This window comes from Leucopleurus acutus (genome assembly GCF_964270905.1).
Source record: "Leucopleurus acutus genome assembly, chromosome: 20".
Taxonomy (NCBI): domain Eukaryota; kingdom Metazoa; phylum Chordata; class Mammalia; order Artiodactyla; family Delphinidae; genus Leucopleurus; species Leucopleurus acutus.
Genome location: NC_139162.1, coordinates 52,901,511 through 52,914,542, shown reverse-complemented (window position 1 = coordinate 52,914,542; position 13,032 = coordinate 52,901,511). Strand labels below are relative to the sequence as shown.

General features: G+C 52.5%; 1 protein-coding gene across 1 annotated transcript; it reads right to left on the bottom strand.

Moving 5' to 3' along the window:
- Positions 1–477: 477 nt before the first annotated feature.
- On the bottom strand, positions 478–6,610 carry NR1H2 (nuclear receptor subfamily 1 group H member 2). The gene is made up of 9 exons (XM_082863484.1): positions 6,480–6,610; positions 5,928–5,989; positions 5,725–5,844; positions 5,116–5,406; positions 4,774–5,033; positions 4,381–4,560; positions 3,620–3,719; positions 1,341–1,549; positions 478–1,025 (listed from the first exon to the last, which is right to left on the bottom strand). The coding sequence occupies exons 2-9, from the start codon at positions 5,968–5,970 to the stop codon at positions 879–881; spliced, it is 1,350 nt and encodes a 449-aa protein (XP_082719610.1). The 5' UTR covers positions 5,971–5,989; positions 6,480–6,610; the 3' UTR covers positions 478–878.
- Between the last annotated feature and the right edge of the window lie 6,422 nt (positions 6,611–13,032).

Sequence of the window (13,032 nt, the reverse complement as noted above, 5' to 3'; positions counted from 1 at the left end):
GCGCAGGCTCAGTAGTTGTGGTGCACGGGCTTAATTGTTCCGCCACATGTGGGATCTTCCCGGACCAGGGCTCGAACCCGTGTCCCCTGCACTGGCAGGCGGATTCTCAACCACTGCGCCACCAGGGAAGTCCCAAAATGCTTCACACATTTTTGCTGAATGAATGACATCTGTGACCCCAGGATGGCCAGCACAGTGCCTGGCCCACAAGAGACTTCAGCCAATACTTGATTGAATGAAAGCCCCTTCTCCTCATCCACTTAAACCCTCCTTGTCCTTCAGGAGCGGGCTCCGACCACCGGGAGGCGACTGTGAGGTTGTCAGGGGCCTCTCCTAGGCACCCATAGCGCCTAGTCGCATCACCCTGAACCCTTCCCAGCTCAGCACCAGGTCCATGGGGGTTGGTGTCCATGAAGACCCTGGCAGCCCCTCCCCACCTCAGACTCACTCTGGCTCAGGGCAGGTTTCTATTCATACTTTATTTTCCTGTTTTTGTTTTTTTTAGTTTTTATTAAATAAAAGGAGCAGAGGGAGGGGGGCCTGTGTCTCTCGGGCTCTGCGGGAGGCACAGGCCCTCCCCTGCCTCCCAAGGTGCACTGCGTGGTAGGCTTGAGGTGTAAGCTGGGCAGGGAGGGCAGCTGGGAGTGCTGGGAGAGGTCGGGATCCATGACCCATCTACCCCTCCCAGGAAGACTCAGTGGGCGGGGAGAGAGGCTCCTGGACCCCGACTGGGGCTCATCCTGAGGGTTGACGGCTGGCGGGGCCAGGGCCTGCGCTCCAAGCCACAGGGCAGGACCCCAGGCCCAGCCCGGCCCCTCCCCACCGCAGTGTTCATTCACTGGAGGGTGCAGGGTGGTGGGGCAGGGTGGCCGGGCCCCTCATTCGTGGACGTCCCAGATCTCGGAGAGCAAAGGTGGCAGCTTCTTGTCCTGGAGCCGCAGGGCGAAGACCTGCTCCGAGTGCACGGAGCTGAGCGTGCGCAGGCTCACGAGCTTCATCAGCATGCGGGGGAAACGCAGCTGGTCCTGCGGGGGGACGGGAGGGCGTGGGCGCGGGTCAGCCCCTCAGCCCACCAGGAGGGCCCCTCCGTGGGTCGAGCCAGGAGAGACAGCGTGGCGCCCCGTGCGTGGACTAGGCCTGGCTCCTTGTGGAGGGGACAGGGGCTTGAGGACACACTCTCGCTGAGAGGATGCTGACCAGGGCTCAGAGTGCTGTCAGGGGCGCCGGGGGCGGCGACAGAGCTGGGCTGGGACTAGGCAGCCGGCCCCTGGCCCCAGGCTGACCCACACGGGTCTGGACTTCCTGTCCCTCCCCAAGCCGGAGGGGCTAGGCTCTGGCACCTGTGGCCTCTTGATGCGGGTGTAGGACAGCAGCGCGTCCACGTAGGGCTGCTGCAGCGCCTCGACTCGGCTTGGCTCCTGCACGTTGGGCCGGTCGGCCGAGAAGATGTTGATGGCGATGAGGAGGGCGTACTCAGCGTCGTCCAGGCCCAGGCGCCTCATGGCCCGCGAGAACTCGAAGATGGGGTTGATGAATTCCACCTGCAGGCCTGCGGAGGTGGGAGGCCCGGCCCGATGAACCCCCCTGACCCTGAAACCGGCCCCCATGCCTGGCCCCTGGCGCTGCCCGCCTTCAGCAGGGTGAGCGAAACAGCAGCAGGGAGAGAGTGCTGGTCACCCTGTAATCCCACTGCCTGTCAGGGTGCCTGGCACGTAGTAGGTGTGCCATACCTCTCGCCCGAATGAAGGAACGAGTAATGAGCGTGAACACTTAACTCAGGATTTTCTACCACCCCATCACCGCCTTCACTCCCTTCCTGCCTTCCCGGTTCCTCTCCTTGGGAAAACGAAAGAAGTTTAATCCTAGGTCACACTATGTCACCCCCTGCGGTGGCTTCCCCTGCTCACAGAGTGAAGCCCAAACTCATTCCCAGGCGTGGCTCATTCATTCATCAAACTTGATTGAGCACCTACTGCATGCCAGGCCCCAGGGGAGAGATGTTTATAAGACAAAGCCCCCTGCTCCCGTGGAACTTACCTTTGGGGCTCGAAGGGACAGACAGTAGATGAATATGTAAGGAAATTATCCACCCTGTGAGATGATTCTGAGTTCTATGAATCAAGGTAACACAGGGAAGGGTAATCGGGGCCCACGAGAATCGTGTCAACATCTTAGACAAGATGGTCACCATAGGGTGACATTGCACGAAGGCCTCCCTCGATGCAGGGTGTCTGACCCCAAGGAGAGGAGGGAGCAAGTTACCAGGATGTGTGAGTGTTCCAGGTAGGGCACCACCCGTCTTTTTTGCCTGGAACTAGTCTTCCTGGGCCCTGAGACTTTTAGTATTAAAGCTGGGAAGGTCCCAAGCAAACTGGGATGAGTTGGTCACCCTAGTTCTGGACAGAGGGACCAGCAAGTACAAAAGCCCTGAGGCGGGAGCACATTTGGTGGGTTCCAGTAAGAGGGAGGCCAGTGTGGCTGCAGGAGAGTGAGTGAGAGGAGAGGGTGGGAGATGAGGGCTGAGAGGGACGAGGCCACACCCTGCAGGGCCGGTGGGCCAGGTGAGGACTTTGGCTTTTCTCCCAGTGAGATGGGAGCCATGGACAATTCTGAGCACAGGAGGGACATGAGCTAACTTGGTTGTTAATTGGATTCTTCTGACGACTGTGTGAACAAACACACTGGGTTGGGGTGGAGGTAGAAGCCCAGTGAGGGGCCCCTGCAATGTTCCAGGAAGAACCAACTGAGGCCCAGACTGCGGTAATGGCAGAGGATGCGGGGGACGTGATGTGAACCAACCTCCTCTCCAGCCCCATCTCCCTGTGCTCCAAGCCTCCTTGTGGTTCCTTAAAACCGCCCAGCTCTTCTCCACCTCAGGACCTTTGCACATGCTGACCTCCCTGCCAGAAACACTCCCCTACAACCCAGTGCTCCCCTGCCAAGCTTATACTCAAAGGGTTACTGGGACTGTCCTGGGTGTTGGAAGGGCCAAGTGTTAAAGGGAAGATGAAGTTAGGAGCAGACGTCCAGGAGTACAGAGAGGTGCCCCAGGGAGAAAGAATGGGACAGAACAAGACTTACCAAGAAAGCCCAGAGGCCGAGGGAGCGAGGCCTTTGCACGTGCATTCCCTGGTGGCTAATGCTACTCCTCACCTCCTTTTTAGGTGATCTTTCTCACTCCTCTAGCCTCAGTTCAACTACGCTTCCTCCAGAAGGCCATTGACTAGGTTACATCCCCAAGGAAGTGCTCTTGGAGGGCAGGGACCAGGGCTGCCCTGTACGGTTGGGGAGATTGTGCATTTCCTGATGGACTGAGATCCAGCCTCCCTCATGTGAGACCAGGCTTGAGGAGAGAGTGTCTTCTCTTAATTCTTACCAAGATGCCCTATGTGACAGCAGAGACCCCTCTGTTTCATCCTGCGCTATGTCCCACTGTGCAGAGTTGGTGCTCAATAAACGTGCTCTTGTCTCACTACAAGGTGGGCTCAACCCTCACCCCACTTGGGAGATAAGGAAACAGAGGCTCACACAGGGGAGAGGGCCCCGCGTCTCCCAGCCAGCAGGGACCCAGCAGAGGCGCCACTTGCGCCCCCACCGCCCAGCCTGCACTTGGCCTTACCTGCGCGGTGGAAGTCATCCTTGCTGTAGGTGAAGTCTTTCAGGAACGTGATGCACTCGGTCTCGTGGTTGTAGCGTCTGGCTGTCTCCAGCAGCATGATCTGAGAGAGGTGGGGAGAGGGATGGGCAGGGGTTTGAGGAGCTCTGTGACCCTTTAGCCACTGTCCTTCCTCTCCTGGCCTGAATGGGGGCCCTGATCTTGCCGGGATCATCCCTCACCACCCCCACCCCCGCCCCGCCGTTCTCACGGCCACACGGACTGCGGTCAGCGTGTTGGACACTCCGAGCTCTCTCCCTCCTCCAGGTTCAGCACCCCCAGCCTCCTCCACTCAGGACACTCTCCCCAGGTGGTTAGGAGGCATGGGGCAGAGCTCTTTGTTTTGTTTACTACCACGTACCCAGCACTTGGAATAGCGCGCGGCATACACTAGGCACTCAATGCTTATTCATTACCATTACTTGATTCAAATGTCAACTCCCTAAATAAGCCCTTTCAGCACATTCCCTAAAGTGTGTCCCTCCAGCCCAACCCTCAATTATTCTCAGCCTCAGACCTGTTTCCGTTCTCTCCTTGCCTCGTGGGAGGCTCTGATGACTTGTTTAGTATTTTGATCTTCTCCTATAGAATACCATCCCCACCAAGGCAAGGACCAGAGTCTGGCTTGTCACTATGCTCCCAGCATCTGTCCTGGGGCTTATCTCTTGGGTTCGTTGAGGGCAGGATGGAAGGGCCTCCCTGAGGCTGGGCGGGCCGGCCATTACCTCAATGGTAGATGCCTTCAGGAGGGCGATCTGGTCCTCGCGACCCAGCTGCAGGAAGCCAGGCACCTGCTTGGCGAAGTCCACGATCTCCTGGACTGAGATGATGGCCAGCTCCGTGAAGTGGGCGAAACGCTGCTGGCGAGCATCACGGGACTGCGGGTCTGCACCCAAGGGCCAGGGCTGGGGACGTGGGGGGCCAGGTTACTCTCAGGATTTCTCCCATAAGCCCAAGGCTATGGGGGCCCCTTGAGGCAAAGCCTACACCCTAGGAGGCCCCCGTCTCAAAGCTCCTGCCCTCTGGAGCCTCATTCTCTCCCCGTGCCCCAGACTGTGGCCCTCTGAGCTTGACCCTCCTGGGCCCATCGCCCCTCAAGGCTGTGGAAGGGGCTGTACCGTGACTTTAGGCTGGTCAGAGAAGGAGCGTTTATTGCACTGCAGCTGGGCCGCCACCAATTGCTGGATCATTAGTTCCTGAGCGGCTGTTAACTGGACACCCTCGCCTTCCCCGGAGCCCTGGCCACCCCCGTCAGACCCTCCAGGGGAGGCCCCAGGCCCAGAGGCTGAGCTGCTGCTGACTCCCAGCCCTGTGGGTGACGACTGCTGCTGCTGCTTCCTAATCTTCTTCTTCCGGATCTGTTCTTTGGAGAGGACGCCTGTTGGGGAGACACAGCCCTCAGTAGAGGTCCCAGGCCTGGGCAGGGGCCAGGCTGGCACTGCTCCCTCCCCGGCACTCACACTGCTCCCGCATCCCAGCCTCCTTGCATTTTCGCAGCCGGCATTGCTGGCACTTGCGCCGCATGAAGGCATCCATCTGGCAGGTTCCACCGCCCCGGCAGGCATAGCGCCCGGCCCCGCCTCGGATCACACTTCGCCTGAAGAAGCCCTTGCAGCCTTCGCAGCTGAGCACATTGTAGTGGAAGCCAGAGGCTGTGTCCCCGCACACCTGGCACAGCTCGTCGCCCAGCATCTTTGGAGCCGGGCCCTTCTTTCGCTTGCGCTCCGGCTCCTCTGCTGTGTCTAGGATGACTGGCGTTGGTGGACAAGCCATGAGAGACAGAGCCACAGAGAAAAACGGCAGCCAGAGGGACAGGTCCATGAGAGATCGGAGGCAAAGAGTCAGAGTGTGGAGAGTGATCCAGGGAGATGGCAATTCACAGGGAAAGATGTGTATGTCAGTGAATCCCAAAGAATGGGTCAAAATAAGAGATGTCAAGGACTAAGAGAAGAAAAAAATCAAAAAGAAACTGGGGTTGCCCATCCCCATTTCTGATCTTTCTCCCTTTCTAGATCCCTCCCTAAGCCTCCATACCAACTCCCAGCCCATGTCCCTGGACCCCGTCTCACCCACGACGGAAGCTGAGTTGGCCCCATCAGTGCCTGGGACATCAGGATCCGCCCCTGGGCACGGCTCAGGGCCATCCTCCTTTCCATCAGGTGAAGAAGAGGGGGTGCTAGGGCCATTTCCTGGGAGAGGGAGGCAGAGTGAGTTTCTCCTGACAATAATCTGCTGGCAGGGGGATGGCTGGGTTGGGAAAGGGGTCACTCACCAGGCAAGGGGGTGTCCAGGGAACTCGTGGCGGGGGTGGACATGGTGGGGTCACGGAGCAGCCTGCAGAATACAGGGGGACTGAGAGCCTTGCGGGGCCAGGGAGGGTCAGGTTAGGCCAGCCACAGGTTTTCATGGGGCTACCTCTCTTTCCTCCATCTCTCAGACTCTTCCCCTACTGCATACACACCCCACCCCCAGTCCCTGCCAGTCTGCATACCCTCCCATCCAGTTCCAATAGGGCCTGACCCCTTCTGCTCCAGGACAGCCTTCAGGTGGGTCTCAAGCCCCTCCTTCCTCTAGACTCTGACCCTCCTTTAGGCTCCCTCCACTCTAGATCCCGCCCACCGGCTTTTTCCAGATACTGTCCCTTCTGCTTCAAGTGCTCGGCCCTCACTTCCTCACCCCACTTCTGCCGAGGAAGCACCCCTACCTCTCATTCTGACCCCATCTCCTCCTATTATGCTCCGCCCACATATCGTTTCCTTCTAGGTCCTTCCCCATCCCTTCCAGGTCCCGCCCCACCTCCTCCCATCATACTCCGCCCCCACACCTCTCTCCAGGTCCCGCCCCTCTCCGAGCACCAGTGGGGGGCGGGGCTCATGGCTGCGCGCGAGTGTCTCGTGGGCGGCCTCTCGTGGGGTCCCCTACTCCCGTTGCCCTGGAAACAGCCGGGGGCTGCGCGAGCTACGGAGAGGAGACGGTGGAAGGAGAGAAGGGGGCTGAGCCAAGCAGCGCGGGGAACATCGGGAAGCCCCAGGCCCAGGGGTCCTCCCGCGTCTCCCCACACTCGAGTGCACCTGCTTGCGTACCCTGGGTCAGCTTCTCTTCCTCCTCCTCTGTATACACCGGCACGCCGACGCGACTCGGATCCCCTCAAAACTAACTTCGCCACTTCTTCCGGCAACCCCACCGTGCGTCACTTCCGGGAGTGGGCGGGGAGTCAGGGTGACGGAATTCCGGTCCCTCTAGGGCTAGCCTAATCAGCTGCCCCGCACGGAAGTCGCGTACCCACCGGAAGCTTACCTTTCCGGATAGTTCCACTGGGGGCTGGCAGAAGAGTTCCGGACCCATTCAATCAAGCGTTGGGCAAGAGGGCGGCATGGCAAGACCCAAAGCTTCCCGCCCCGCTCTGCGTGGCTTTAAACTCTGCCCTGTGCTTCTCTGGGCTTGCAAGCCAAAGATTTACTCTGCATCATCTCCACGACTACAGATCCTTTTCGCACACGGCTTATTAAAAGCATGTTTGTCCCTTCTGGGTTGTTATAAGTTTTCTGATTTTGGAGGTGCGCCGCTTATTGGTTTTAAGTAAGTTAAATTACAAACCTAGACCTAGAAAAAACCTGGAAAAAATATATTTTAAAAATAATTTGGTAATAGGAATAATTCTTTTAAAAAGTAACCTTCCTATACGAAAAAGATAAAAATAATAGCGTTTAAAGAAAACTCGGGAATTCCCCGGAGGTCCAGTAGTTAGGACTGGGCGCTTTCACTGCCGTGGCCCGCGTTCAATCCCTGGTAGGGGAACTAAGATCCCGCAAGCCCCACAGCAGGGCAAAAACAAACAAAAAAAACTCTGAATACTTGAACAGGTAGAAGATGGAAATTGTTCCAAAGTCTTCCCACCGTGATAATCAGATCTATGTTGAGCATATATGTATTGTTTTTTAATGGGGATATATGCTCCATACTCTTTTGTAGATTGTTTTGTCCATTCCAGCGTGGCCTTCAAGCTGTGTAAATTTCCATCCAAGGATGTTTACCAATAAAACGAGTGGCTAACATGGGCATGGGGCATGACGGAATGGGTGTCTCTGCCACTTCCTCAATGTGTAATGTTGAGCCAAGCTACTTACTATCCCTGCACCTCAGTTTCCTCATCTGTAAATCGGGACCAACAAGAGTTTGTTGTTGCATTGTCATTATGATTAAATGAGGTAAAAACCATGAACCTGGCCAGCCTCAAATAAGGAGCCCAGTATGTGTGAGCTATGTTTATTCTGGTGAAAATTATTTTTAACTTTTCACTGTTAGAAAAGTGCAAACGGCTGAAATAGACTGAAGATGGACAACAGTTTTGGGGCAAGTCACATCGCTCTCAGTCTCAGTTTGTAACCAAGCAGGACCCTAACGGGCCTTCCCATGACAGACCCCTCCACTATATCCTCTGCTGTAGATTCTCTCTGAAGTGAAACAGGAGGGAAGGGGGCAGGGCATAACCTTTAAAAGAATGACATAGCCCGAGGACACGACATAAACCTGATTAGAACCAAATAGGTCCAAGATGGCGGACAAGTTGACTTCCACTAGAACTTGAGCCTCAGTATACGCTCATTGTAACACATCAGCAAGCTAAATGACACACCCACAGGCGCCATGACAGTTCCAAGTCCAACCATAAAGGTCAGAAAGTGGGCAATGGCTTAATCACTGGAAATCCCCACCCCTTCCCCAAAATAGCTGGAATACTTCTCCCACTCATTAGCCTATGAAATTACCCACCCCTATAAAAACTGACAACCCCATATCCTCGTGCCGCTCTCGCCTTCTAAGATGGCCCACACTCTGTCTATGGAGTGTGTTTCTCTCTAAATAAATCCACTTCTTACTATCACTTTGTCTCTCACTGAATTCTTTCTGTGATGAGACATCAAGAACCTGAGCTTCATTAAGTCCTGAGACCAGGTGTGTGATCTCTGTTAAAAGATCTTGGGTTCGAGTCCCAATCTAGGTTTTGGCTGGATTTGAGTCCTGGCCTGTGGGTTCAAGTCCCAATTTGAGTTACACAGTTTCATAAGTATAATAATATCTCATGATACTATACACAGATAATAGTCTCTCATGCATATTTCCTGAGTTTTTCAGATGCTAAGAACCACCACCAAATGTAAGAAATTAACTACTTGATGATCATAGCCCCCAGATCTACTGGCACCTAAGGACTGATAGTGTTAACTGCCCTGTTACCTCAACATCAACCAAGCAGAGAACTATGCACGAGTTGATCACATACCCTGGGTTGCCCCTCCCTCAACTTGCCTTTAAAAATGAGGGTGGGTAGGACTTCCCTGGTGGTGCGATGGTTAAGAATCCGCCTGCCAATGCAGGGGACACGAGTTCGAGCCCTGGTCCGGGAAGATCTCACATGCTGCGGAGCAACTAAGCCTGTGAGCCACAACTACTGAGCCTGTGCTCTAGAGCCTGCGAGCCACAACTACTGAAACCCACGTGCCACAACTACTGAAGCCCGTGCACCTAGAGCCTAGAGCCCGTGCTCCACAACAAGAGAAGCCACCGCAATGAGAAGCCCGCCCACCACTACGAAGAGTAGCCCCCACTCGCCGCAACTAGACAAAGCCTGCATGCATCAAAAAGACCCAACGCAGCCAAAAGTAAATAAATTTATTTTTTAAAAAAATGAGGGGGGAGGGATAGATTGGGAGTTTGGGATTGACATGTACACACTACTGTTTAAAATAGATAACAGCAAGGACCTACTGTATAGCACAGGGAACTCTGCTCAATATTCTGTAATCACCTAAATGGGAAAAGAATTTGAAAAAGAATAGATACACGTATATGTATAACTGAATCACTTTGCTGTATACCTGAAAATAACAGAACGTTGTTAATCAACTACACTCCAATATAAGATTTAAAATTTTTTTAAATACTCTGCTGAAACCCTTTGGGGAGTTCAGGGTTGGAAGATGAGCCGCCTGTGCTTGCATCGCTCTGCAATAAACCTTTCTCTGCTCCAAACTCCCATGTTTTGGTTGGTTTGCCCTCACTGTGGTCTGTGGGTTTGGGAGTAACAGCTAATCTGTAACAAAATGATATGTACATCAACAAAGGTGGATGACATAAAAAATATGGCAGCCAAATCTTACTTCAAAATATAGAAGTGCTGTGAATTTGAAAGCTACAGTGCAGTCTGACGCAGGAATGCTATAGCATCAACTCAGATGTCTCTGGCAGTGTTGTAGTGAGTGAAGCGATTTTTCCAAAATTATGACCAAGTCTTTTTTTGTTTTAGTTTTTTTTGTTGTTGTTTTGTTTTTTTTTTCATTTTGGCAGCACGGCTTGCGGGATATCAGTTTCCCAACCAGGGATTGAACCCTGGGTCACAGCAGTGAAAGCGCTGAATCTAAACCACTAGGCCACCAGGGAAATCCCCTGACCAACTCTTAATACACTTATCAATAAGACAAGGTAGGAATACTTTTGGCTTGTTCTAAAACAGGCAAAGAAGGCCAGAATGGCTGGAGCTGTGTGGGGTGGGATGAAGATACAAGATAAGATCATAGAGGGAACACAGATCCAATCATGAGGACCTGTGGGCTAAATGTGTTCAACACTGGCTGAGAATTCACAAAACAGTCCCTTGTCCAGGGCGACACAAGTGGACTACATTTCCCACCTGCCCTTGCAGCTAGCTGTGATCACGTGACTCAGTTCTGGCCAGTGGAACTCCAGCAAAAGTAATAAGGGCAGTGAGCAAAAGCCAGGCCTGGAGGCTGACTCCAAGGTGTCTGGAGCTTCAACCCACGCCCGCCCCCCGCCCCCCAGAAAAGTCTAGTAGGGACTTCCCCGGCGGTCCAGTGGTTAAGACTCCAGCGCGTCCACTGCAGGGGGCGTAGGTCCCATCCCTGGTCGGAGAACTAAAATCCCGCATGCCACGCGGCGCAGCCAAAAAAATTAAAATTAAAAAAAGAAAAGACTTTTAACCGATATTCTTATTTTTTGTAATGAGCCTAACTTGCTGGTTAGATTAAAATGCTATTTTCTTTTTTCTTTTAACTTAAAAAAATATTTATTTATTTACTTACTTTGGCTGTGCAGGGTCTCTGAGGCAGCACGCAGGGATAGTTGCAGCATGTGGGATCTGTTTTCCGACCAGGGATCGAACCCGGGCTCCCTGAATTGGGAGTGAGGAGTCTTACCCACTGGACCACCAGGAAGTCCCCTAAATGCTATTTTCTAATGCTGCATAAATGCAGTATGTACACAATTGAGCCCAAATAAAATTACCGTTTACGTGTTCATCAAATGGTGAACAAGCTCATGAAGACAGTTGAAATGTAATTTATGATTATGTAAATTAAGCGACCTTCAGGACACTAATACGTAGATAAAGGAGACTTTCATTATTGTGAATCAATATGTCATTAACCTTGAAAATTATATGCAATTGTCACAAACATTCCTTAAAAAGTAAAAAAAAAAAAAGGACAATCTCCAAAAAGAAAGAAAGAAAAGAAGAATCTAGTAGCTCTTTATCCAGTCGAATCTTGAGGCTTGATTGTTCTGAGTCTGGAGAAAGGTGTCAGGCCTGAGACTTACCTCGAAGGCTCCTGGTCTGGTGTTGGAGGTCGACCCGGTTACAAATCACTATTTGACAGAATAGGGGTGATCCAGGTCTCATTTGCTGAGTGTGTTCGGAAGACATCTCTCAGCTACCTTAGGCAGGGGGCAGTCAGAGAGGACTAACTTACCTGACTTCTTTGTGTCGACATTTCAGGCAATGGGAAACACAGGGACAAAAGCAGGGAGGCTTGAAAGAGACCCATGTGTTCCAGGATTTCAGCTCAAGAAACCAGGGAGGGAGGTAAAGTTTAAAAATTAAATTTTTTTCAAAAAAAATTGCTGCCTTGGGGAAGGTGCTTAAAAATACTTGTTGGATCTCAGTAAATTAAGTTGAATTAAGAGACTGGTTCATAACTACAAGAAAGTTGATGAAATATTATTGTCAATGTAAAAATGATGCATGTAGAGTCAACCATTTTTGTAGCGTGTACACTAATTTTTAAAAACATTTTCGGGAAATTTATGTGGAAAAACAAATGAAACTGTATTATCAGAATTCACGTAAAATAGACTGATCAGAAAATATTTTTTCCTTTACTGAATAGAGAATAATCCCAAGGCTTTACATTTCTACCTGTTACGAGTATAATTCCTAGAGTTTGACTAAATCATAAACTAGAACTCTTTGAAGAAAAAAAAAAGAAAAAGAAAAGACTCTGATGAGGGGGCGGGTCGGGGAAAGAGCAGATCTTGTCTGAGAAAATAGGCCCATACAACCACCGTGTGAGCATTTACGGATTTGCAGGCAGGACCTTTCAGAAACCACTTAATCTTAGAGAGTAAGAATTGGGACCGGGGACTTCCCTGGTGGTCCAGTGGGTAAGACTCCTTGCTTCCACTGCAGGGGACACGGGTTCGATCCCTGGTCGGGGAACTGAGATCCAGCATGCCGCGCAGCACGGCCAAAAAAAAAAAAATTGGGGCCGGAAGATGCAAAAGCCAGGTTGGGGTGGGGGGAGTCTGAGGTGTCAAGACTGAGTATTCCGGGCTTCACTGGTGGCGCAGTGGTTGAGAATCCGCCTGCCAATGCAGGGGTTCACGGGTTCAAGCCCTGGTCTGGGACAACTACTGAAGCCCGCGCGCATAGAGCCTGCGCTCCGCAACAAGAGAAGCCACCGCAATGAGAAGCCCGCGCACCGCAACAAAGAGTAGCCCCCGGTAGCTGCAACTAGAGAAAGCCCGCGAGAAGCAACGAAGACTCAACGCAGCCAAAAATAAATAAATAAATAAAATTTAAAAGAAAAGAAAAGAAAAAGACTGAGTATTCCAACTGCTGAGACAGAGGAGGGGGAGATGTGGGGAGAGTTACTGTAGAGAAACTGGCCCTCCATCTGCTGTGTTAGGGAAATCCCTCAGCGCAACGAGTGCTCAAAGTGAGTTGTTAAAAATATTTATTGACCCTTTGCAAGATGCCAGGCGCTGTCCTAGGTGCTGAGGACAGAGTGGCAAGTGAAACAGACCAAGATCCCTGACGTTGTGGAGATCAGATTCTAATGGGGAAACAAATGTTAAAGATAATAAGTAAATCACCAGTATAGAAAGTATCACTGGGACTTCCCTGGTGGCACAGTGGTTGAGAGTCCGCCTGCCAATGCAGGGGACACGGGTTTGAGCCCTGGTCCGAGAAGACCCCACATGCCGTGGAGCAACTAAGCCCGTGCGCCACAACTACTGAGCCTGCACTCTAGAGCCCGCGAGCCACAACTACTGAGCCCGCGGGCCACAACTACTGAAGACCG